The sequence below is a fragment of the Vidua chalybeata genome, chromosome 1 (assembly GCF_026979565.1).
Source record: "Vidua chalybeata isolate OUT-0048 chromosome 1, bVidCha1 merged haplotype, whole genome shotgun sequence".
Taxonomy (NCBI): domain Eukaryota; kingdom Metazoa; phylum Chordata; class Aves; order Passeriformes; family Viduidae; genus Vidua; species Vidua chalybeata.
In genome coordinates this window covers 53416218-53439457 of record NC_071530.1, presented here as the reverse complement: position 1 = coordinate 53439457, position 23240 = coordinate 53416218, and the positions used below count along the sequence as shown (strand labels likewise).

The 23240-nt window shown below is 38.2% G+C and overlaps 1 protein-coding gene across 1 annotated transcript in view; it reads left to right on the top strand.

The window, feature by feature from the left end:
- Positions 1-18645, top strand: part of LOC128800229 (succinate--hydroxymethylglutarate CoA-transferase-like) — a 67132-nt gene extending 48487 nt beyond the window's left edge. Inside the window, exon 3 of the mRNA XM_053965285.1 lies at positions 18369-18645. Coding sequence (XP_053821260.1) covers positions 18369-18532 — 164 coding nt within the window. The 3' untranslated portion in view covers positions 18533-18645. The remainder of the gene's footprint in view (positions 1-18368) is intronic.
- The last annotated feature ends 4595 nt before the right edge of the window (positions 18646-23240 follow it).

Genomic DNA, 23240 nt, shown 5'->3' with positions numbered 1-23240 from the left:
AGTTAATATCAATGGGAAATCATCACTGCTTACATTAAAAATAATGAAAAAAATGACTTTATGTCTTTCTCAATCTAAAAATATCCAATATGAGCAACTATGCCATAGATTTTAACAGCAGTTTCCACATGTCATAGCAAGTACGCCATACAAATCAGATGTGTTCTTCACGTGTGTAGAACACACACATCTGTGTCTCTAAATCAAGCAGAACACAGTTATTTTAATAGAATTTGGACTGATATTGTATAATATTTTCAAAATTATTAATAAGTCTTTATAAAAGAGGGAAGCTAGAGCACAAAAAATACTAATTAAGACAAACTTTTCAAAGTTGATAAGTGATTTGGTTTCTTGGTTTTCGTTATCCAGCAGAATTATATATATATTAATATATTATATATATATTAATATATTAAGGACTGAGATTCTGAGAGTGCTCTTTCTTTCAATTAGGGCTACCACAAATATCTCAGATCTAATAGTAAAAGCATCCTGGGCTCCTACAGAGCCATTTGTGAAAACTGTGGTCTTATTTCTCTCTAGAAATGCTATGAGTCAAAGGTGGTTGAGAATAAAGATGAAGAGAAAGCATTTATTCTCCTGGATTAGCCTGTTGCAGTGCCATGCTCATGAAACTGAGTATATAGACTTTTTACAGAGAAGAGTCTACTCCTGTTGGTTGACCTAGGAGAGTGAATAAAGATGCACTGGCCATGTCCTTCCTTTGAGTCACTCAAGAAAACAACATTTGGATTTCCCGGACAAGAGAGGCTGTTTCTCATATCTGATGTAGAGGTCTGTAGTACCCTAAGATTGCTGTTGCATGTACATAAATGATATAGTTTCCTTGAAAGTTCTAAATAATGTAAAATTTTAAAAGTCCACTGTATTTGATTTTTTGATCTGATTCTGATTTTGTTTGGTTTGTGGTTGGCCTCTAAAGAAGACTGGATGACCTAGATAGAAATTACAAAAAATTCTGTCTGTGTATTAAATGGGTGTTATATCTTTCATCATGAATTGAGGTTCTATTAGCACTTCTGGAGTCATTAGTTCTTTGCTGAATTTTCCCACACCTGCTTAAAACATGATGGTGCAGTGCATGCTGCAAAGTGGGGTTACTTGGCTTATCATTAATCCCATCTGCAGAGATCTAAGAAATCCAGAAGAAGAATTGAACAAATATGGTCAATTTGGTCAGAACACTTGCTAATCTTTCTGTCTCAAGCATTGCTTTCATTGCACAATATGCAAATGGTCAGCTTTATGGAAGAAATAGGTGAGGGAGTACATTGATTAATGAAGAAACTGGAAAAATGTAAGTAGTGAGGAATATCAAACATTTAGAGTATTCTATATTTAAGGTCAATAGAAGGTTTTGGAGAAGTAGTGGGAAAAGGAGCAAGTGAGAATAAAGTTTAGGCTTCAGTGGAAAATACTGTGGGGAGTTGTGGGCTTTGGGAACAAAAAAGAACATTAAAAGTTGATGAGTAATTGAGCTATATGGGATAGATTATCTCATGGTGTATTAAGTTCCTTGTGTTGATTAACCTCAGGATGTTTAAGTAGGTGTTGGTTAAAAGGAGACTAGGGAGAGGGATTTGGGAAGAATGGGGCAGTATGCATAAGAAAAGGGTGGGATACTGGAGCTAGACGATGAATTGCTAGAGGCTGTAAAACTATCATGGGGAAATATTGGATGTTCCTCCTGTATTCTCACATGCCTTCAAGAGCATCTACTTTTAAACCATTTTCAGAGACTGGTCTTGTGTACTGAGCCACTATGAATGTATTTCTGCTTTAATGTTAGCTTTTATGGTCTCTGTGAAAGGGAGAAAGTTTGTCCACATGTGATTAGAGCTGGCAAATGAGGCCAAAGAGTAGTGCCAAGCAGAGAAATACGGAAATGGCTTAGCTGGAAAGGCAGACCTCTCTGTGGTAACAGGTGATTGGTTAGGCTAAGGGCTGAGAGTAGTTAGAAGGTATGCTGGGATTAGAAGCTAAGAATGGGAGTCATTACCTTCTCCTCTAGAATCCTTAATCCTGTTCTCTAGAAGAGTTGTGTTTTCCCAAACAGAAATCTGTTTTTGTGATCTCCTGAGTGTAAAGAACATTTCTTGCCACAACCCACTGCACACCTCATCCTACTGCATTCACCCCCTTCACCCAGCTAACTTTGCTCTTAGGTTTACTAATGCTTTCTGGCATAGGACTTTGCTTCAGTATTACAAAATAGAGAACTCTTGATTGTGTTGGCACTGCAGCCACAACCATAAAAATAAGATTGAAACAAGAAGTAGCTTCATCAAACAATCTAGTTTTTCTTGAAAAGTGCATTTGCCTCCAGCATCTTCAGTACATTTTAACAATATGGGTATTTTAGTATTTTGTTAGGCTTTTGACTGGAGAGCCCTAAGAGGATGAGATGTACACAGAATAATTTCTGAAATATTTCCTCCACATTTGTGTTTGGCAGTCTGGTATCTGCCTGCTCAACATACCCATGGGAAGAAAAGATGTTGGGGCCAGCTGTTTCTAGAAGCTTGCCAATGGGGTCTGTGTCATATCAGCTGTGTCAGACATTCAAATTTGAGAATAGGATATAATATGTACATCCACAGAAATGAGAAATATTACAGGAAGATATTATAAGCAAAGATACACTTTAGATTTAAAAAGCTTCAAATCCCTGAGTCTTTGTAACGTTAAAATGATCCTAAGATGCTTAGCAGAAATCACAGTTAATTTTTCAGCTCTAAGTTTCTGTGCTACTTACTTGAAGGAGGTGCAGAATTCATTACATTCAGCACAATTGTCTCTGCCTTCAAAGTGCAACTAAGTCTGGCTAAGCAGTACTGGAGCCAGTAAAATCTCAATAATACTTCTTGATAGCTTGTTATTATTTAATTTTAATTGCATTATATTGCACAGACATAGTTCAATAGAGTACCTAAATATCCCAGTCAAGATCAGGGCTGTGATATTCAAGAGTTTGCAGACAGAGGCCAACATGTGTTTTCTACCACGTTATGGGAAACTGTTTCCACCCAAGAGTTAGCTAAGAGTTTAATCCTGCAATTAGTATGCTCTCTGCCCAGAAACTATCACTTGCAGCACGGCAAGACAGATGTATTTTGGATTAGAAAGAAATCTTTCCCACCACAGAGTAATACACAATTTATCAGATATAACTTGGGACAGTGGTTCATACTCCTCTGAAGCATCTCTGTGAGACAGAATATCAGAAAATTGTTATTTGTATTTCATTCCAATACAAAGTAGAGCCCATTCTCTCAGTCACTGTATAAACAAATACTAGGCAGTGACTGGAGTTCCTAACATTTTGTAATCTAAATAGACAAGTCTAACACAACTGTACAGGAAATACAAAGATATGGCAATGGAACATGATTTACCTGTGATCACAGAGTTGATTGGTTAAAATCCAATTGTTTGAATTCCCAGCTCAATAGTCTGTACTATGGTTGACCTTACTATTAGATGATGATTAGTTTCTTCTGATGAGTTTCATACATTTTCATCATTTTTGTTTGTATTTGGTGTTATTTCTTTATCAAAACTGCTCTACAGAGAATAAGCCCTGGGAGGAGCAGGAAGCTAGTTGCACTACTTACGTGGAAAAGAACAAAGCTATAATGTAAAAGATCTGTAATCAAGGTAAATTTAAATCTTTGTATTTCATAGCAAGCAGTTGCTCTTACTGGAATGTAATACATATATAGTATATTTGTTTAAAAAGTGTACCATCAAGGATTACTTTAAACAAAAATAGCATCTGGCTTTGAAATTAACTAATATAATCTGTAACAGGTACATATATAAAGCATTATGTAATTCCTGGCATTCTTCTGTTGATATAGTATCTGAAAGTTGGGAAGAAAACATTAGAATCCAAGAAAGCAACACAAATTATTTGATTTTATGATTTTTTTCCCTGCAAGTAGATTAACAAGCATTACAAACATGCCCTACACCTGTAAGATCTAGTTATATGGCAAGTAACTAGGGAATTACTCTGGTTTAAAATGAAATCTGCACATTGAATCAGTCTGAGAACAGCTGGCTTAGAAATCAGCCTGAGAATCAGAATAATCTGTGAGAGGTAGTTGTGTTAGTATTAAACATTTTTGCATGCTTAGTGCAGAAGATAGCCTCTGAGCTTTATGGATTAGGAAGTGGCTGGTATGGCTTTCTGAAACTGGGCTGCCTTGCTAAGAATGGAAAGCTCAGTTAAAATTTAATTGTGAGAAACCTATGTGAGCCCTTGTGATTTACTGCTGAGCAATGCAAATTCGTATTTTAAAAGGCAGAGTTTTCAGTCAAATTTGTGTCAAAATAATTAGCAAATAGAGTTCTGGTCATTTCTGTAGCATGTAATTTCTTTTTGGGCAAGAGCTATATACTGATATGTAAGTGTACCTGATAAGCAATAGAAAGGCAAATGAAAAAAAGAAACTGTTCTTTAATATGTCAAATGCATGTCAAATACAGATACAGTTGGTGGACTAACTAAAACATAAACTTTGGAAAGGTCTTTCTGGATACAGGGAATCAGTTCCTTATTACTGGAATTTTAATCTGATGATTGGACGGATGATTCGACTTTGTTAAATTGTACCTTGTTCAGGAGCAATCTACCAGCACCACGGCAGAGCAGGCATTCACTTACTTCAGCATCTTTAGTTCCAATGTTAGTATGTGAATCCCATTTTTTTCAACACAGTTACTTTTAATCCATGCTTTTATATACGCTATTGCAACCTGAGTATAGATGCTTTTTCCTTGAATTTTCCTTAAGATTAGGCCTGTAAAAATAATTAACATTACCTCAAAAAAAAAAAAAAAAAAAAAAAGAAAATTATAAGAGAAAATTTACTCAAGGAAAATCAACCAAAAAGCTAAAATAAAATGGAAACAAAACCTGTTAGTATGGAACAAATGTGCCCACACACAGACTTGCTCAAAATAACTGTATGAACTAAACCCAACTGTTATTTTGGTTCAGGTTGATTTTTTTTTTGTTGTTCTTTTTCTTTCTTGATTTGCTGAGATTTTTGGGTTTTTTTTTTTTTTTTTTGGTTTGTGGGTCTTGTCTGTGTGTGTGTGTGCAGAGAAGCCGTAGGACCTCTGGAAATTAAAATGTAATTGTTCCTGTGGTGCAAATATTTACAACCAGTCTAAGGCCCTTTCAAGTTGCCAGTGCAGTGTAAAGGAGACAGAGCAATGCTGAAAATGAAGTCAGAGATAGCAAGACCAGAGACAGCAAGGACTTTCATATTTTATATGGATTTTTAGGAGACAGCACTTGCCAATCTTATGAGTTAAAATAAGAGGAGTGGTTGAAGGGTTTGTAGTGAAAAAGCAGATTGTTGAAAGCAGAAGAAATATATTAAATGAAAATCCACAAAAACAAATGGCAAAGGATAAAAGCTGAGGGGCTGTGTAGGAGGGACATGCAAATGGTGATCCCAGACATTTGGGGATGGAAAAATTCCATTAAACTAAGCACCTGCTGCTTAAGATTTGGGCTTCAAAATTACAAACCATGTCAGTAAAAGCATTTTGTTTTGCAGTTTGAAGGGCAACTGAAGGAAACAGTCAAAGTATTAAGAGAAGGAAAAAGAGAATGGGGAAACTTTTTATGAAACTGATCTGTGCACATTTAAGGTAGGGTATTGGTTAGGCATGGCTGGTTTCAATTTGCTTATAATTTTTATTCCTCAGCTTTTCAGTTGTCTTCTTGAGCAAAGAAGGGACTTTAGCTCAATTTAGTTTAGTAAGGAGGTAGGCAACCATTCTTTGGATGGCTTCCTAACCTCGTGCCTCATTCCTCTTCATGGATGCGTCTGACGTAAATTTCTGGTTGTTAATTCTACTCTAGCCTTTGTGGGGGAGGAGAGATGATTTCTGACTCTTTTGCCCACTTTAGGGTACAATACAAAACTGAAATCCTTCTGATGAAGTAAAGGCTGGCAAATGTTAGAAACCACAATAACTTTGATAGAGAACCAGCCTATACTTAAGTGACATTCACAGGCTTGCACTGGCACACCCACAGAACCAGCAACTATACTGAAGACTGTGTGGTTTGACATGGTTGTTTCTCCTGCCCATACTGATTTGATATTTGCAAGATGAGTTGAATATAACATGTCAGGTATTGGCAGCAAACAATGGAAAACAAGACAAACTGTTCCCAGCCCTCCACACTGAGACAGAATTGATCAAATTGTCACTTACAAATTACAAATCAATGGAAAAACCCAGCCTAATCTGCAGTGCGCTCTCTCTCTAACCCCATTTACAGACTCCAATTTAAGCACACTGCTTCCCTTTAAAGAATTTGAGATTAACCTTATGACTTATTCTAAATAGGAATTTGAAAAAAAAAAAAAATGGCTGAAAAGTTCTATGTCTAGAATTTTACTTTCCTCTGCTCAAGAAAGGATACTCTCTCTTCTTGTCTACTTTGAATACCAGATGTCTCTCCACAGTCAAACTGAGGCATCCTGAAAGGGAAAGGTTTTCAAATGTCCTCGGCTTTTACAGGAAAATGGGCCCCTTTAAAGATGTCTCAAGTATGACAGTCAAAGAACCATCCCAGGTTGCACAGAGCTTTTCAAAACTCAGCCAGCATTTTTAGTAGCCTATGCCTTAAAGAGTCTGGGCACCTTACTCAAAGAGCTAAAAATGTAATTTGCAGTTCTTCAAGTAATCCAAAACAAAGTATCAAATCCCTTCCCGTCTTCCTTTGCCAGGCTAAGTCCCTATGCACTAGAACTAGCCTCATTCTGCTACACAGGGGACAGCAGAAGTAAATGGAGGGTGGAGTGGGAGAGCTTTTGGAAGAATGATCAGGCTGTGCACAGTGCTCAGCCCTACTTAATCATAGGTGCCTTGCTTGAAAATTGTTTTTCACATATTTCCATGGTGTTCAAACATAGAGTTACCTGGCTCTCATCTGTGCTGAAGAATTTCAACCTACAGAATTTCCTTGGCTGTGCTGCAACTGATGGCTTTTCCCATTGTTTTAATACTCACTCTGAAGATATTTATTTTGTATCACTAACCAGGGAAGAAAGTATTAACTGACGAATTTTCCAAATGTGGAGGTTTATATTCCTGTGTATTGTGGCCACAGAGGAACAACCTGAAGACATAGAATAAAGGAGCATGACAATATCCATACAGCACATGACAGACACATGATTTGACATCTAACTAAATGTCTAGTCTTTGCTTTTAAAAATAATATACTCCTTCTGAGAGTTAAGCCTTTGAACAATCACTTCCTCAATACATGATTGTTGGGGAAAAAATAATCAATGTAAAAGTCTTAAAAAGTGACTGGAAGCAGTTCTGCTACAGGTGGACTGAGGAAGGCTTTCATTTCTCAGTTTCTTTCTCTTGATGGGCTAATATGGATGTTGTAAGACATTAATCATCCTATATAAATGAATAAGTAACCTGTACTAAGTTGGTTGTGGTGAGGCTAGGGAACTTAAGCAAAGCAATTTGGTAGACTGTTCCTGCCACAAACCAATTGCCATCCAGTTCACTTTCTATTTTGGCTGCCAACCGTTGCTGTCAAAGGGGATGTTACAGTGGGGTCTAATACTATCAGACAGAATTTCCAGAATAGGACTGTGCAACAAACACCTTTGGTTTTGAAAAGAGACTTAAAGCATGATGGGAGCCATCAAAAATAATAATTTTAACGTAAATTCCCATTACAAGGTGTACTGCAAAGAGCTGGTCTGCTCTTTAGAGGCATAAAAAAGGGACATAGAAAATTATTTATCTTCTGCAAAATAATCTGTGCTGTGTTCTGATGTTCAGGCTTACAGAAGGGTACAGAAATAACTGCAGAAATACTTAAAGGACAAGCCACAGAAGAATGTTCCCTAGGAGCTGGAATATCAGGCTTGTGAACCTTGTCAGGGCATTTGGGAACAAGAAATGCATTTTCAAAAGTTTCTTAGGAGAGCTTTTTGAATATTCTTTTGAATTTGTGTTAATGGAAGGCCCAAATGTTTTTAATTTTTAGTTATTTTCACCAGTTGTTTGGAGAAAGCTTAAAGCCTCCTATCCTGAAAAAGTGCCCCTTGAGTAAGCAAGACTAATTATACCCAGACTTTGGATTAGGCTGTGCATGTCCTTCAGTGTGCATTGTCTTGCATCCCTGAATTATCAGCTTCGTGTATCTGGGCTTCAGCTGGTTGCCTAAAGAAAAGCTCATCTGCAAAGAAGAGCTCATCTGCTCCCACTCTGATGATGTACAGCTGGCTAAGAGGATTACATTTTGGGTCTCTGAAGAGCCAAAGAATCTAACTTATAGCTGGAGACAGGACACAGGAAAGGACAAATTGGTGCACTGAGGAGATACAAACACTTTCTGGGTTGGCTGGCGTGTCTTATTCCAACATGCAGGCTCACACTAACTACAAGGCATGGGACTCGGAAATAGTTTTCACCAGGCTCAGTAGGAGAGCATCCAGGAGCTGCTTGCCTTCCTGTTCAGCTGGGGGCATGATTCACCTTCCAGATCATGCGAGTGTGTTGCAACTAGGCAATGCTCTGTCCTTACAAGAGGCTCATTTCAGGTGACTTTTTGTTTTTTCTTGTTCCATGCGTGTAAGCATACTTCTGTAATTATTCTCCATACGACACCGTAGTTAAGGCCTTTGGGCTTACAGTAAAGATGCAACATGAAACTATATGCGGCTTGACCTTCTAAGTATCACAGGAGATTCAGATAGGCCATTTTAACCCCAGCCCTGTTGGGGTGGAAACAGTTTTGCTTATGGGCATTTAAGAAATTAATGTTTTTTGCTTAGAAATAACTATTGTGATCATATTATGATCTGACCTCCTGTGTAGTACAAGTTCAGCTTCACTCTGTAATTTCTGCATTAGGTACACAACCTGTGGTTAACCAGCATCCTGTGGTGGGATTATGTATTGCATTTTATATATGACTTGAGACAAATTATGTTTTTAGCTTGGATTCTCAGTAGTTTAGTCTTGTGTCTGCAGGATTTTCCTTTTAGAGTTTTGCAGGGATTCTGCCAGCAAGTTGTCTTTGCCATGTAGTTCTTCAGCTCCTTCCTGCAAGAACAATAAGAAACCCCTAGAACACACGTTCCACAGTACTCTAGAAAAGATACTTAAAAGAAGTTCTGGAACTAAATAGCATTTTCCTTCAAACTTATATCCTTGATAAACTCTATGTATAATCCTTATTATGACCTGAACTATCCTCATATCCTTTAAGCCTTCTACAATATATGCTAGATGTATCTGACAGAGCTGTGTCTGTACTTACTGGTAAGCCATTTGCGGCCAAACAGAATATATAACAATTGCATTCTTTGGGGTTTTTTTCTGAGTGTCATCAGGGCAGTAATTTGGGCACCTATCCTTCAGCAGTTACCATTTTTCACAACACTGTTAAGAACTTTATTTACCTTGGGATTTCTATACTTTTGTCAAGATTGACAGATTCAGAAGTTACTGTGTGTGGCAGGGACAAGGCAAACAAACAGATGATTAGAAAGACAGCACACACACATAAACTTGTTTCCTTAGGAAATGGAGCTACAGATTATTGCCTAGGGAATTTATGGTTCTTTAAAATTGCTACCTCTGTGTATTCTTACTGGTCATCTTCCTTCCTGTCTTTCTTTAAATCCTCTCTTGAAGTCTTTGGGGATTTCAGGAAGGAGTGGGACCATATGAGTCTATACAAAAAGTTGGGACAAATTTTCAGCATTGTGAGATGATACATGTGGGAAGAAGTAGACACCACCATACTGCAACTTTTTTTAAAGCTTTTGGGTGCCAAGAGTCCTATCACAAAATTGTCCTACTCAGATAGAACAATTATGTGGAATTACTTTCAAATATGCAACCAGAGTGACTGATAAATTATTTCCTTTACTCCAGCAGTCATGTAATATTAATTAGGTACAGTTAGTATTGTGTCTTTTGGAAAATGTAAAGAGTTATATAAATGTTGAGTGGTATTTACACTCATTATATCCAAGATGTTGGTTGATAGGAAATACATTAAATGTTTTTTAATGCATTTCTTTACATGCAGCTTCAGGTGAGAAAGTACTTTTATAAATGTACTTAGCAAAGGATTTTCAGAATTGTGTAGGGGATGTTTTGAATGCCTAAGTGTTGGTTTAAAAGTGGTCTCATTTTTAAACACCCATCATGGCTATCACAGATTATATGTATTTACCCTCTGCCCGTCAAGTCATTCTTCTCACAATGCTTCTGTTTTAAAATTCTTGACTTGTGTGCAGTTGGACTCTCCTCATACCTCTTCCACAGAAGTCAGAATTGTCCAAAGGAGAAAAGGTGGCTTGTAGATATTGCTAATATTGATGCTATTTACTGCCCTACTGATTTTACTGTTTAATATTTACTGATGATTTATATTTGTGTTCCTATAGCACCTAGAGCAAGGTTTACTTTTTTTATTACCATTTTCAAGTTGGTCCATCCTCTCCAATCTCAGTTACTGATTCCTACTAATCCTGCCAAAGTTTTCCACCCTCTCAGCTGTGCTGGATGCTAGGTGAACACTTTATGTGACTGTGCTCTAAGTGGGGGAGGAAGTGGAAGCAGCAGTAAGGAAGGAGGAGCAAGACTTTGAATATTATTTCCTTAATTACTTTTTTTCCCAATCTATTATGAGTTGTTCTTAAAAGGTAGATCACCTGGTCTAATGTAATGCAAAAAGAAATATTTTTCCCAGCAATTAAATAGATTCCCAAAAAGTCTCCCATGCTCCTAAACTTTCAGATCTCTGGTAAGAAAAAGAAAAATATGAGAATTTTCCAGTTGAGATGGAGCAGGTCATTAATTCTGGAGATTACTTTGAAGCCTGTGTGCACTACTCATACTAGTAAGAACTCTATAATGAGCTTTTTTGTCTTGTGTACTTTTCTGCTTTGACTTTCATCAAGGGGAAGAAGTCTGGTGAAAAATGGTGTAGCCAAACTGTGCTGTGCTGTGTGCTTGGGCACACCATCTTCTCAGCTGGGAATAACAGATTGACAGAAGTCATGGCTGAGACCAATGGGAAGAAACCATACACTCAAAATGCAGTTGCCCTGGTCTACTCATATCATATCCCTGCACACATCATTTCCAACACCTATATATTCTTCATAGTAGCCATGAAGTCCCTCTCATGGACCTATTTTGTATTGCTTTCCTTTTCATTGCCTTAGAAGTCACTGCTTCTTTCCTGCTGATCTCCTTCAGGCCGGTTTCATAAACAGATGATTGCATGCTCCAAACACTTGATCTGTAGCATATAAGGGATCTGCGTGCAAGTGTGTTGGCTCTGGGCCATCGTTCTTAACTGTTGATGATATTTCATTGGAATTGCAAAACTGCTGTGTAGCAACACCATGTTATTGAAAGAGGCATACATGTTTGTTTTGTGTGGTGGGTTGACCCTGGCTGCACACTCGCTACCCGCCATAGCTGCTCTAGCACTCACCTCCTCTGCTGGGCAGGGGAAGGGGTTGAGATAAGGACACAGAAAAATCAGTGTCATCATAAAACAAACTCAACTTGGGGAATAATTAATCTATTTCCCATCAAGTCACAGTAGGATAATGAGAAATAAAACTGTATCTGAAGAACAGCTTCTCCCTACCCTTCTCTTCTTCCTGGCCTTAACTTTACTCCTGATTCTCTACCTTCTCTCCCACCATGGTGCAGGGGGTTGGGAAATGATGGGTTGTGAACAGTTCATCACAAATTTCTGCTGCTCCTTCCTCCTTAGTGGGAGGACACACACTCTTCCCTGTTCCAGTGTGGGGTTCTTCTCACGGGATAGAGTCCTTTACAAACTTCTCCAACACAAATCCTTCCCAGAGGCTATAGTTCTTAATGAACTGCTCCCAGGTGGGTCCCTTCCACCATTTGAAGCCCTTCAAATGGTCTGCTACAGTGTGGGAGTCCAGAGGGTCACAGGTCCCGCTAACAAACCTGCATGGGCTCCTTTTTCCACCAGTCCACAGGTCCCACCGGGAGCCTGCGCCAGTGTGGGTTTCCAACGGGGTCACAGCCTCCTTCAGGCTGCTCTGGCTTGGGGTTCTCCAGAGGCTGCAGACTGGTCTCTGCTGCATCATGAATCCCCATGGGCTGCAGGGGCACACCATGCTCACCATGGTCTTCACTATGGGCTGCAGAGGAATCTCTGCTCTGATACCTGGAGCACCTCCTTCCCCTCCTTCCTCAGCGAACATGGCATCTGCAGAGCTATTTCTCTCACACTTTTATCTTTTGGTTACTGTTCTGCAGGTTTTTTCCCATTCTTGAATATGTAGCCCCAGAGCTGCTATCACCACTGTCCCTGACTGGCTTGTCCTTGTTCATCAGTGAGTCTATCTCAGAGCTGGCTGGCATTGGCTTCATTGGATATAGGGAAAATTTCCTGCAGCTGCCAGAAGCTGCCTCTGTAGCCAAAACCTTGCAATGCAAACCAAATACTGTTTTTTTTCATGTGATTCCTACATCTGTATAAATTACACTGTATACTAGGGTAGAACTAACTAGCAAGTGGTGCTATGTTTCTCATTGCTCTTTTTTTGCAAAGGTAGATGATATGTTTCAAGCAGAATGTATACTTACCTATTAGCTCAAATTTTCCCTTTTTTCCCTTGTCCCACTTGAATAATAACAAATAATCATAACTTTTCTCCTGAGCCTGGCTGTCCTCAGGCCTGATTTTGTCTACATAGTTTGAGAGTTAGATTGCTTCAATATGCTCTAACCTGTGCTGTAGAAAATGTGTTTTCCGGTGGTTGCTGTACAATGCTGGAGGAATGCTATTTGTCAGGACAAAACAAAGATTATTACTTTTACCCACTTTTATATACTATGCTTTGGGCATTTAATGGAATTCAAATCCAACTTTAATTTCTGCTGCATATAGAGTGAAAATGACTTTGTTTCTGCAGCCCCAAATCTCAGCAATGCCCAGAGACATGTTCCAAAGACTGCTGTGTATTTCATCTGTTTAGGGTGAGTATTCAAAGGCATCTCATTCTTGCAGGAAGGATCCTTCTGGACCTGTTTCAGTGGTTGTATCTCATTTTTCTCTTTTGCTTTAATGTGTTTGGTATGTCTTTAACTAATAGTTCAGTGTGATGCTTAGCAGTGCCATTGTAGATAGGCCCCAAAGAAAAAGAATTTTTTGTAATGAGGCTCAGTTCAAGCATTCAAGATGTCTTGGTAAAATTGTCATTGTGGTTACAGTTGATAAAAATTTTGATTTATTGTCACACTATTAATTCTTGTAGGTTATGTGGTGTGCACAGCATGTATTTTAGCAATGTGTCAAAATCCAAGTGATGATAATAATAACAAAATATTAGCTTAGAATTTAAATGTGGTGAAAGCGCTCTTTGCTTTACTGTCAGTGATGATCATAGCAAAAAGAGAAACAGACTCCTTTTAATTTAACAGTACAAAGGTAAATTACAGCTACCACTCATTCTTTCATTATTTTTTTCAGGTGACAATAAATGCCCCCTTAACTTCATGCCTGAATTAAGTATGTCCTGCTGACAGCAAGGATGCACAGATGACCATCATCTTACACCCTCTCACCAGGCACCCTTCTTCTACCGCAGCGAAAGCCCGTTTACATCTGCAAGGCTCCTGTAACTCACCCACATGCAAATGATTTTGACCTTAATTAAAGCAGTTCACCTCTCTCTGCCTCTAGGGATGGTTTCCTCATAAGGCAGTTGTGTTTAATTAGCATTTGCATAGCATTCTGCTGGTTGCTTTCCTGGCACATTGTTCAGTAGGAGCGTGGGATTGCTGAAGCCTGACTGGCAAGCTTTGCACCCTCCTAATTGACACAGAAGCCAAGTAGAAGTTACACAAGGAATGAACAGAGAATCGTTAATGATGGATCATTAGCAAGTAGCTTCTTTGAATGAATGTAGATAACTTTATAACTCTATCAAAGTGAAAAGTAGCGTGATGAATTATGCATCAAACAATAAAAGCTCAAAGAAGACCCTGGTTTTATAATTGCTGTGCAATTTTCCAGCTTGCTCTAGTTTGTAAGATTAATTTTCTTTCGGAAGCATGAAGCATTCTGTCTGTTGCACACAATGTCAATTTTGGTTTTCTCTCTTTAGAGAATTTATTCTGTGTCTTTCAATATCACTGCAAAAACTCCCAGGGTTTGAGATCTATAATTTTTTATGTTAGCAAAGATTTGCACAAGCAATGAAAAGTCTATAGGTACTAAACCTCTGAGGGTTTGCCGATTTCTTGCTGTAAAGAGTTCCCAGATACACACACCTGAAATAAGATTGCTTTGTATCTTTTCTTTTTAGTAGAAATTGCATAATAGTTCTGTGACTATGCTGAATTTCTAGACTAATAAATCTCTAAAGGGCATTTTTACTTTGAAATTATTGTCACACAAGCATTTCAGCTGGCACAGAAATCATTCCTGTGGCTTGCACTAGTGCCAGTTCTGCCCTCCAAGGGCTCCTACACACTCCTAAGAAGAGGAATTAATTCAAATATTGCCCAGTGATGTCACCTTTTCCTTTAATATATACTGATCTCTCACTGAAGTTTTCCTCTGAAAACTCAGCGTGTTTGAAGTGAGTAGAATCAGAGGAACAAGTTAATAGAAAACTTATCCCTGATGTGAGCTGTTTCTTAGCTTTCATATTATATTGGGTGAAAGGGTCTGTGAGAGATCTAATCCATCAGCAAGCTCCAGGGATAGACTGTGGGATCAACTATTCTAGAATAAATCTCCTTTCTAAAGACTGGATTGATACAAACTCCACAGCCTCCTACCATGGCTTGTTTCAGCATTTTGCTACCCCTACCATTATAAAAGTTTATTTTTTGTTTCCTACAGTTTCCTTTGTTGCAATTTAAGTCAAGTATTTCTAATCATGGACATGGAAAAGGATTTATTTCCCCCTTCCAGGAAGTTTCCATGGATTTTGGGGGGTGTGGTTAGGGTTTATTTTAGTGGTAGTGGTGGGGTTTTTATACATTTTTGAAAACAGTTTTGAAGTTGTTTTTCTCTAGCCTTTCTCTTTAGGTCCATGGTCCCACTTGGTTAAATCTGTCATGTTTCCTGTGAAAATTTCAGTTGCTGTCTTATGGAAGCTCTCAGGTGTTCCAGATGGCTGTGCAGTGGGGGCCTCACACCAGACACTGTTCCAGCTGTGACTTGCCAGCTCTAACTAGAGCAAAAATGTGTCCTGCAGGCATCGCTCTTGTTTGTACACCCCTGTATGATGCTTGCCTTTTTCACAACAGCATGATGTTGTTGACTCATCTTCACATTATGAACTAGAATAACCCCTAACTATTCCTACTTTCCTGTTTGTCCCCTGCCCTGTATTTATGTAATGAAACATAATTCCTTCCCCTTGACAGTATTGAATTTCACCCTCTTTTATCAGAGCTCTTTTATCACCCTCTTTTATTTATTTCTCCAATGTAGCCGGGTCATTGTAAAATGTGCTTCACAGGAAGTTTTAGCTTTTGAAGTCCTCAGAAAGCTGAGCAGGTAAGATCTGAGTTCCATCAGCCATCCAGGTAAAAATAAACTGGTAAGCGCTTCATACTGAACAGATTCCTCTGGAGCTCACTTAAAATGTTCTGTTTTAGAAGATCCCAAGAAGCAATTCTCTGAATATGATTTCCCTTTCAGTACTGCACCTGGCTTTGGATTTATCTAGACCTTGTTTCTTTAGTCAGTTTATGGAAAATAGCAGAGACTTTTCTGTCTGAAAGTCAAATCTTGATTTGGTGTCCTATGGGTTGAAGAGTGTGCTGGTCTTGTCTGGGGTTGAGGCAATTTTTTTTACAGTGGCTGTATGGGACTGTGTTTCATATTTGTGCTGAATAATATAGAGATTTTTAAAAATTGTTGAGCAGGGCTTTCACAAAACCTTTCCTGCTTCTCATATTGCCACGCTGCAAGACTGGGGGCACATGGGAGACTGAGAGGAGACACAACCAGGACAGGTGACCCCAGCTGACCAGAGAACATTCCAGATTGTATGACATCAAGCTCTGTATATAAAGTGGGGTAAAGAAGGATGAAGGGAGAAACTTTTGGAGTTTTGGCATTTGTCTTCCCAAGTCACTGTTACATGGCCCTGCTCCCCTGGAGGTGGCTGAACACCTGCCTCCCTATGGGAAGTAGAGAATTCTTGTTGTTTGTGTGCAAGGCTTTTGCTTTCCCTATTAAACTGTCTCTATCTCGACCTGTCAGTTTTCAACCTTTACCTGTTCTGATTGTCCCTCTGATCCCACTGGTGGGGGACTGAACAAGTGGTTGTGTGGGGCTTGGCTGCTGGCTGGAATTAAGCCATGACAGAGGGTCATCTTACCTGGCTTGATGTCTGGGTGGTAAAGCTCCCCATCTAGGGCACTTGTCTACCCTTTCCTCTATGGAGAAACACAGGTGATTGCAATCCATCTGGCCAGGTTTACTCATTTACCAGTGTCTTAGAAGACACTGTAAGTGTGTACTTCCATCTTCAGTGTCTCCAGAGTGTCTAAGGAACTAAACTTCTACATCTAGATTATTGATATCTAAATTTAGATGGAATGTCTCTCCCCTCCAGCCCTTTTCCTGGTAGAAAGTCAAGAGATCACACACACAATTTGATCTGAAGAGGTACATGCTGGCTGTTACTCATTTGCTGAGTATTTTCATTGTGATTATTTTATCAAATATTGAATGGAACTTGAAGTTAAATTATTTGGTCTGCAATTCCCCAATTGTAACTCCTTTCCTTTTTAAACTCAGAAACCATATATAGAGTCCTGGAATCATCTGGGTTGGAAAAGACCTGTAAGATCATCAAGTACAACCACTAGTCTTTCCAGGAGCATACTTGTCAGAAATGTACCAAATCAGCTTGAAAAATACTGTTTTTCTAGGCAACTTTTGTCTTATTTTGTCCTTCCTGGAGGTGGATATTTTACAGTGTTAAACATTTGATTACAGTTCACGAAGACTGGCAAAAAATAATAAAATGACATGTTTTGGCATGCTGATTGACCTTTGCCAGCATCTCTCCTCAAATAAATAGTAGCTTCCAGTAGTAAATTTACCAATTCATGCTGTAGTTCACTTCCCTTGCTGGTCAATATTCTATTTCTTCAGAAATAAAACAAATACTGTTCTGGTTTTTGAAATGTTCTATGTATTTCTTCACATTTCAAAGTAAAGCTGTAGTTTCATAGACAAAGATATAATGAAATATAACCTTTTTTGTAAATTCTTTTAATGATGTAATAAAAGACATTACTATTAATAGACGAATCCTTTTGCCAATAGCATCAAAGGTTTTTCAGTTTTGTATTAAAGAAGAGTTTTAATTAGCAGTTAAGGAAACTATTGCCTTCTCTTTCCCCATGAGGCAGGTAATCTTTCACTGCATGTGCTGAGTGCATACCTCACTTCTGATCCCAGCACAAATTTGTGGCTCATTCTCCTTTCTGAGTCTGGTAGTAAGGGTATAGCTATTTGTCTGCAGGGAGCTACACTGAAAGTTCACTACAGAGCACCACTAAAACATGAGATATGACTACCTGCAATAGAAGACTTCTTATCATTGCCATCTTCCACATTTTCACTTTTGAAATTATTCCTGCCAGAGTAAATAAATCATTGTTGATTTTCTTATGGCTATTGCTACTTGTATTTTTGATAAAATGTAAGCCAAACTGAGGAATACCATGTCTGTGCATGCTGTCAGTTCTGTGTCACTGCAGGATAATGGAGCACACTGCAGAGGTACTTGAGCTGCTGCTGGCCGGAGATGGTGCTACCCATTGTCCTTGCACCGCTCTGACATCAGTAAAAGTGTGTTAACATGACATTGAATTGTGTCCTAATACTTGTGCTGCCTAGGGTTGTAGAAATGTGGGGATTTCTGCATTGCAGCCTGAGTGGGCTGGGCATTGCTGTTCAAGTAGTAGAGAGTGGGAGACTGGTGACATAATATGACTCAAAGCACCCTGATATACATATCACTGGAAAAAATGGGAAGATTTTCATAACGTTGGGTGACTATCCAGTAATTCTGCATTTGAGTGAACTATTTAAAACTGGCTTATTGGTATATTATTGCAAACGGGAATCTTTTTTTAGTCTGTAATTTCAGAATGTAACATTTCTATGGTAATGACTGCGATTAGAACTGGTGTGAAAATGAGGTACTTTCCTTTAAACTAACAAATCAATATAAATATGGGTAGTGACTCTGGAAAATAATTTCCCTCCTATTTGTTTTTTTTTTTTTCAGGACCAGGTGTCAGATACAGTGACTTTGCTGTGTCACATGCAAAACCACCTCCACTTGTTGGACAACACACAGTGGAGATACTGAAGAGCGTGCTGGGGTATGAGGATGATGCTATAGAAGAACTGCTTTGCACTGGTGCTGTGGCTCAGCATGAGGTCAGATAAGGAACATTAGCTACATTCTTTCACACTGAGTTCACAATACTTTGTCCTCTCTTTGCTCCCTTCAGTTTCCCTAATGGGACTCAAAGAGAAGACATAATTTAATTCCTAATTTTCTTCCACGTGTGTTTGTATGATTTTAACACTGATGTATCAAATAAACAATCTCATTCTGCCTGAGTGAAAGATTTTCTTGAGGGGGTTGGGAATAAATGTAATTATACAGTCCTGTGTGACTACTCATCCTCTCTACTTCACATGGAAAATGGAGTCCTTATAATTACAGTAATTGCCTAAACATTTGTCCTCAGAAAGACATGATGTTAGTGGAAAGAAGCAGAAGCTTTAAAAATCTTTATACTGGACTCTCCACTCAGAGAAAGCTGCTTTGTGTCTTAATAGAAAGTAATTTATTTACAAATTGGTAGCTGATCTGATTGATTTTGAACAGAATTATGCATCCTGAAAACTTTGTTCATCTCTATTTTAGATCAAAAGTAGAGTAACCATTGCAAATTTTGCCTCTATTCCATGGAATTCCAAATTACTAATATATTTCTACGTTACATTGCATAGTCATGACAATCTCAACATGTTAGCAGAAAGAAGCTGAAATTGGCACAGTTCTTCAGTTATCAAAAATACCTGTTCCAAGACCATCTGAAAAACAAGCTGTGGCTCAATAGACTTCTGTAATTTTGTTCAGAAAGGTTCAGGGTACTCTTCATTAAACACTAGTTCACAGAAAACCACATGCTTAATGTTGAATACCAAACTTGTCTGATGGTTCTGTGGGTAGGTACTGATCTCTGTCTCTGACTCTAGTTACCATCCAAACCACCTTCATAATGAAGAAAGTACAGGTTGAAATCTGTACCAAATTTTTGACTCAGTCCAACCTCCATGATTAAAATCTGGTGAGAGTTGACAGATCTTCCTCAAATTTCATAATACCATATCCTTCAGCAGGGTTGCTCTTGAGAGTAAGGCACTCAAGTGGAAGAAGGTGGAAGAATTTGATCCATGAGAAATAATAAAGAAAATATTAGAGGAGAGCCCTTTCTTCTCTATAAACCAATTTGGCAGTTCTTCACTTACAGAAGACATCACAGGCTCCTCTAGGATAGTATATAATTTACAGCTAAAGTAAACTCAGTGTATGGGAAGGGTTTAACCTTTGTTGTGTGCACACTGGGAGTGAGGCAAAGCCTTTCTATACCTAGAACTGAATAAAACTAAAATTGACGCTCAACACAATATCCATGTTTCTCTCAAAGTATCAGAAACAGGCCTGGCTTATAACTAGCTTGTCACTTTGTTTCCACTCTAACAAACAAGATTCTCTGTATTACATTTGAACTTCTCAACTCTGTATTACCTTCTGGGGGAAGAAAAGAGGTTATTATATAATCAAATTGCAGTGGAACCCCACTGTGGTTGCTTATTTTTGAAGCCCAGTGTTTTGGTTCATTTGTTTGCTTGTTTTCTCTTTTTTTGTGTTCTTCTAATTTTTTTTTTTCTGCACTGCATTCCTGGCACAAAGCACCATACTTTATCCATGTGCAAAAGACATCATGAGATCCTGGAAAAGTGACTTCTAAAATAAATATAGAAATAAGTCTGAATTGAGAATTGGGACACTGTAGGGGAAGAACTGAAACTGAATTGGAAAAGATTTTGATATAGTCCACCTTCCTTTTAATCTAAGGGGAACATCCCCTTTTTAATGAGAAAAGCAGAAATTTGAATTCTGCTTTATATAAAGTGGATTATCTGATATTGAACTAAACTTTGTTTACTAATGAAAAACACGGTCAGATAACATTCAGAAATAAATTTTCTGGGTTTACTTTCCAAAGGGTTCTTTTCTTCACATTTCTAAGAATCACAAACACAAGGTATACTAAAATATTGCTTAGTTTTGTTAAAGGATTTCTAAAAAAAATCAAGATTTTTTCCTGTGCTTTTCCAAGATGGAAATAGCTAATCACCATATCCTTAGCTAATTGGCAGAGCTGCTTTGACTTTAACGTGGTAATAGTGGTTTAAATAAGCTGAATATTGGGCTTTAAACTCCATAAAGTATTTTGTGCAGAGTTCACATGCAAACAGTGTTTCCCTTTCTTTGTCTGTTTTTTCATTAGTGTTTTTCCTTTCCGGTTTGCTGTGTTGACAGTCAAATGCCTAAACGGACAATTGGAGACATTATTTTGTCTCACCTCCAGTAGTTACTGCAATAGGAGAAATCCAGATACCATTTCTCAGTTTTTAAGTCAAACACTCACACACAGACTCATACTTACTCTTTAGGCAGAAATAAATAGAAGCCTTTAAATAGGAATCTAGGAAACCTTTAAATAGGAGTATCTGGAAGCTAGAAATTCCTTTAGCTTCCAACATCTGATCATGAAGTTTTACCCTTTCATAAGGTTTAGTCTTTTGGTTTTGGGTGATTTGGAAGACATTTAAACAATTACTATGATAATATTTAAGCTGTTATAATACCCTTTTCCTTAAAAATGAACAAATAAATATAGAAAAAGATATTCAAACAAAATTTACTGCACTCTTCCCAAGAATCTTCATGAATAGATGTCTCTAGAGCTCACTTGCATTTTGACAATGTTGTAATTTCAAAACGGTTTTCTCTTGTACCTCAAAACTTGGAACCAGCCATGACGTGGGATTCTGGAACTCATAAACTGAGATCCCTCCACTTTTGAAGAAGAAATGTAGTTTGTGATGACTATACACAGCTGCCTCTGGCAATGAATGTTTGCTTTTCTCTGCTTAAATTGGAAAATAATCTTCTGGTGCTGCCACGATGTGAGAGTGCATATGGTACTTGCTTTAATTTGACTTGATTTATACATCACTGCGTTAAAAAACAAAACTAAGAAAAAGCCCCCAAAAGTAAAAGAGTGATACAGAACACACCTGTTGTCTAGTTCCAAATTGAACCCACTCATAGTGTTTGCCAGGAAGCTTTAGCTACCATTGGAAAAGGAGCTTTCCATTTTGACATGTGTTCTTGATGCCAGGTCCATGGCCACTTTGGCTCCATTCTCTGCATTTGGGGGTCCCATTGTTCTTGTAATAGCTTCGCTATTAAAAATGTTTCCTCAGCCCTCCTCATATAACTGTCTTTCTTTCTTTTCCATGCAAGCTAGTAAAGCTCTACACCAAGTATAAATCACCCAGAAAACTGCAAAACTGGTCAGGCAGAGTCAGGAGGATTTTGCATAGCCCGAGGATCTCACTGAGGGATACTTTAATGCATCAAAAGAAAATTCCAATCAAATAATGGTCAGATAGACAGTAATGGATTTTTCTCACTCCTGTGTGGATCTTGTTCCTGGTAACTCTTCCCCAGAACCTTCCCATGCACTTGGGAAGTCCTTGCATGCTTGTCTGCAATGGTGCCCTGGAACTGACATACAAAAGAAGGTCTTTTTTTGGTTAGTGGCCAGGAGGAACAATCGGCTATCAGAAGCTCACCAGCCTCAGCAGTGATCCGGCTGATGGGCAAAGGCCAGTGAAGCCATATTGATATGAAGAACAGTCTGTAAAAGAGGATCACTTAATTGTGATGAAGATAACCGCTCTTTTTCTTCTCAGGTCTATAAAATCAAAATAAAAATGTTATTTTGTCATTTTTATATCTTTTAATATTAAAAAGAAAATCCAAAACAGAGAAAGGGAAAATATCTCTATCCTTGACTTGCATACAAAGTATGAAAGTCCTTTTTTTTAAGTTCATTGAAATAGATTGATGCCTGATGATATTAATCAGAGTTTTGTCTTGCTTCTTCAGAAATAAAGCTTGTCCCAAACATGTCTAGTGACAATACGTTGAAGCTAAAATAGCAGTCAGAAATAGTGCTTCCAGGGAGTATGCATGTGTACTCAAAATCTGGGGAGAGCATTTTCGTTAAATTGCCATATAACTCTGCCACTGACAGAGCACAGTAAACCCTCAGCCCTGGTGAACCTGGAGATAAAAGGCAGCTAGGCATCTCTGTAATTGAAATGGTCTTGATGTCTTTTACTGTCTAGATGACAAGACACAGTTAATCCTTTGACCTTCCTAACATTATAGCACTGTACTAAAACATATTTATTTCCCCAAAACATATTAAAATGTATTTAATTTCCAAAAGATAGAGGAAAGGTAAAGTACTTTCAGAGTTCAGGAATGCTGGCACAGCTGCACACATTTCATGTCAGCGACATTAAACAGTGCCAGATACAGTACTTTTCTTAACTGTTTGTACATTTAGTTTAATGTGACCTGATAAAATGCTAAAGATTATTAGCTAGTGAAAAAAACCAGCCAATCTTAAATCAGTTCCTGTAGGATCAAGTAACCTCTCTATACAGAGGCCTCCATGATACTTGCCAATGTGATTAAAATACTATGTTAGACAGTGATACAGTAACCTTTTTAAAGCTGACAATCAATCAATTCAATTACTGTAGGTTTCTGTTGTGACTGGAATTTGGAAAATGCCAGAAAAATGCCTGGCATCACATATGCCAAGGGCCCGTGAAACTTGAAAGAAGATCTATTTTTTGGCTCAGACTGTGCTGAACAATGAAGGCAGACCCATACAAGGTTTAAGATGGAATCAACCTGTGGATTTTCAGGTTTTTTTCCTATTCCCTAGAGCTACAGCTAAAAATGAATTAGTAAGTACCAATTAATCCTTAG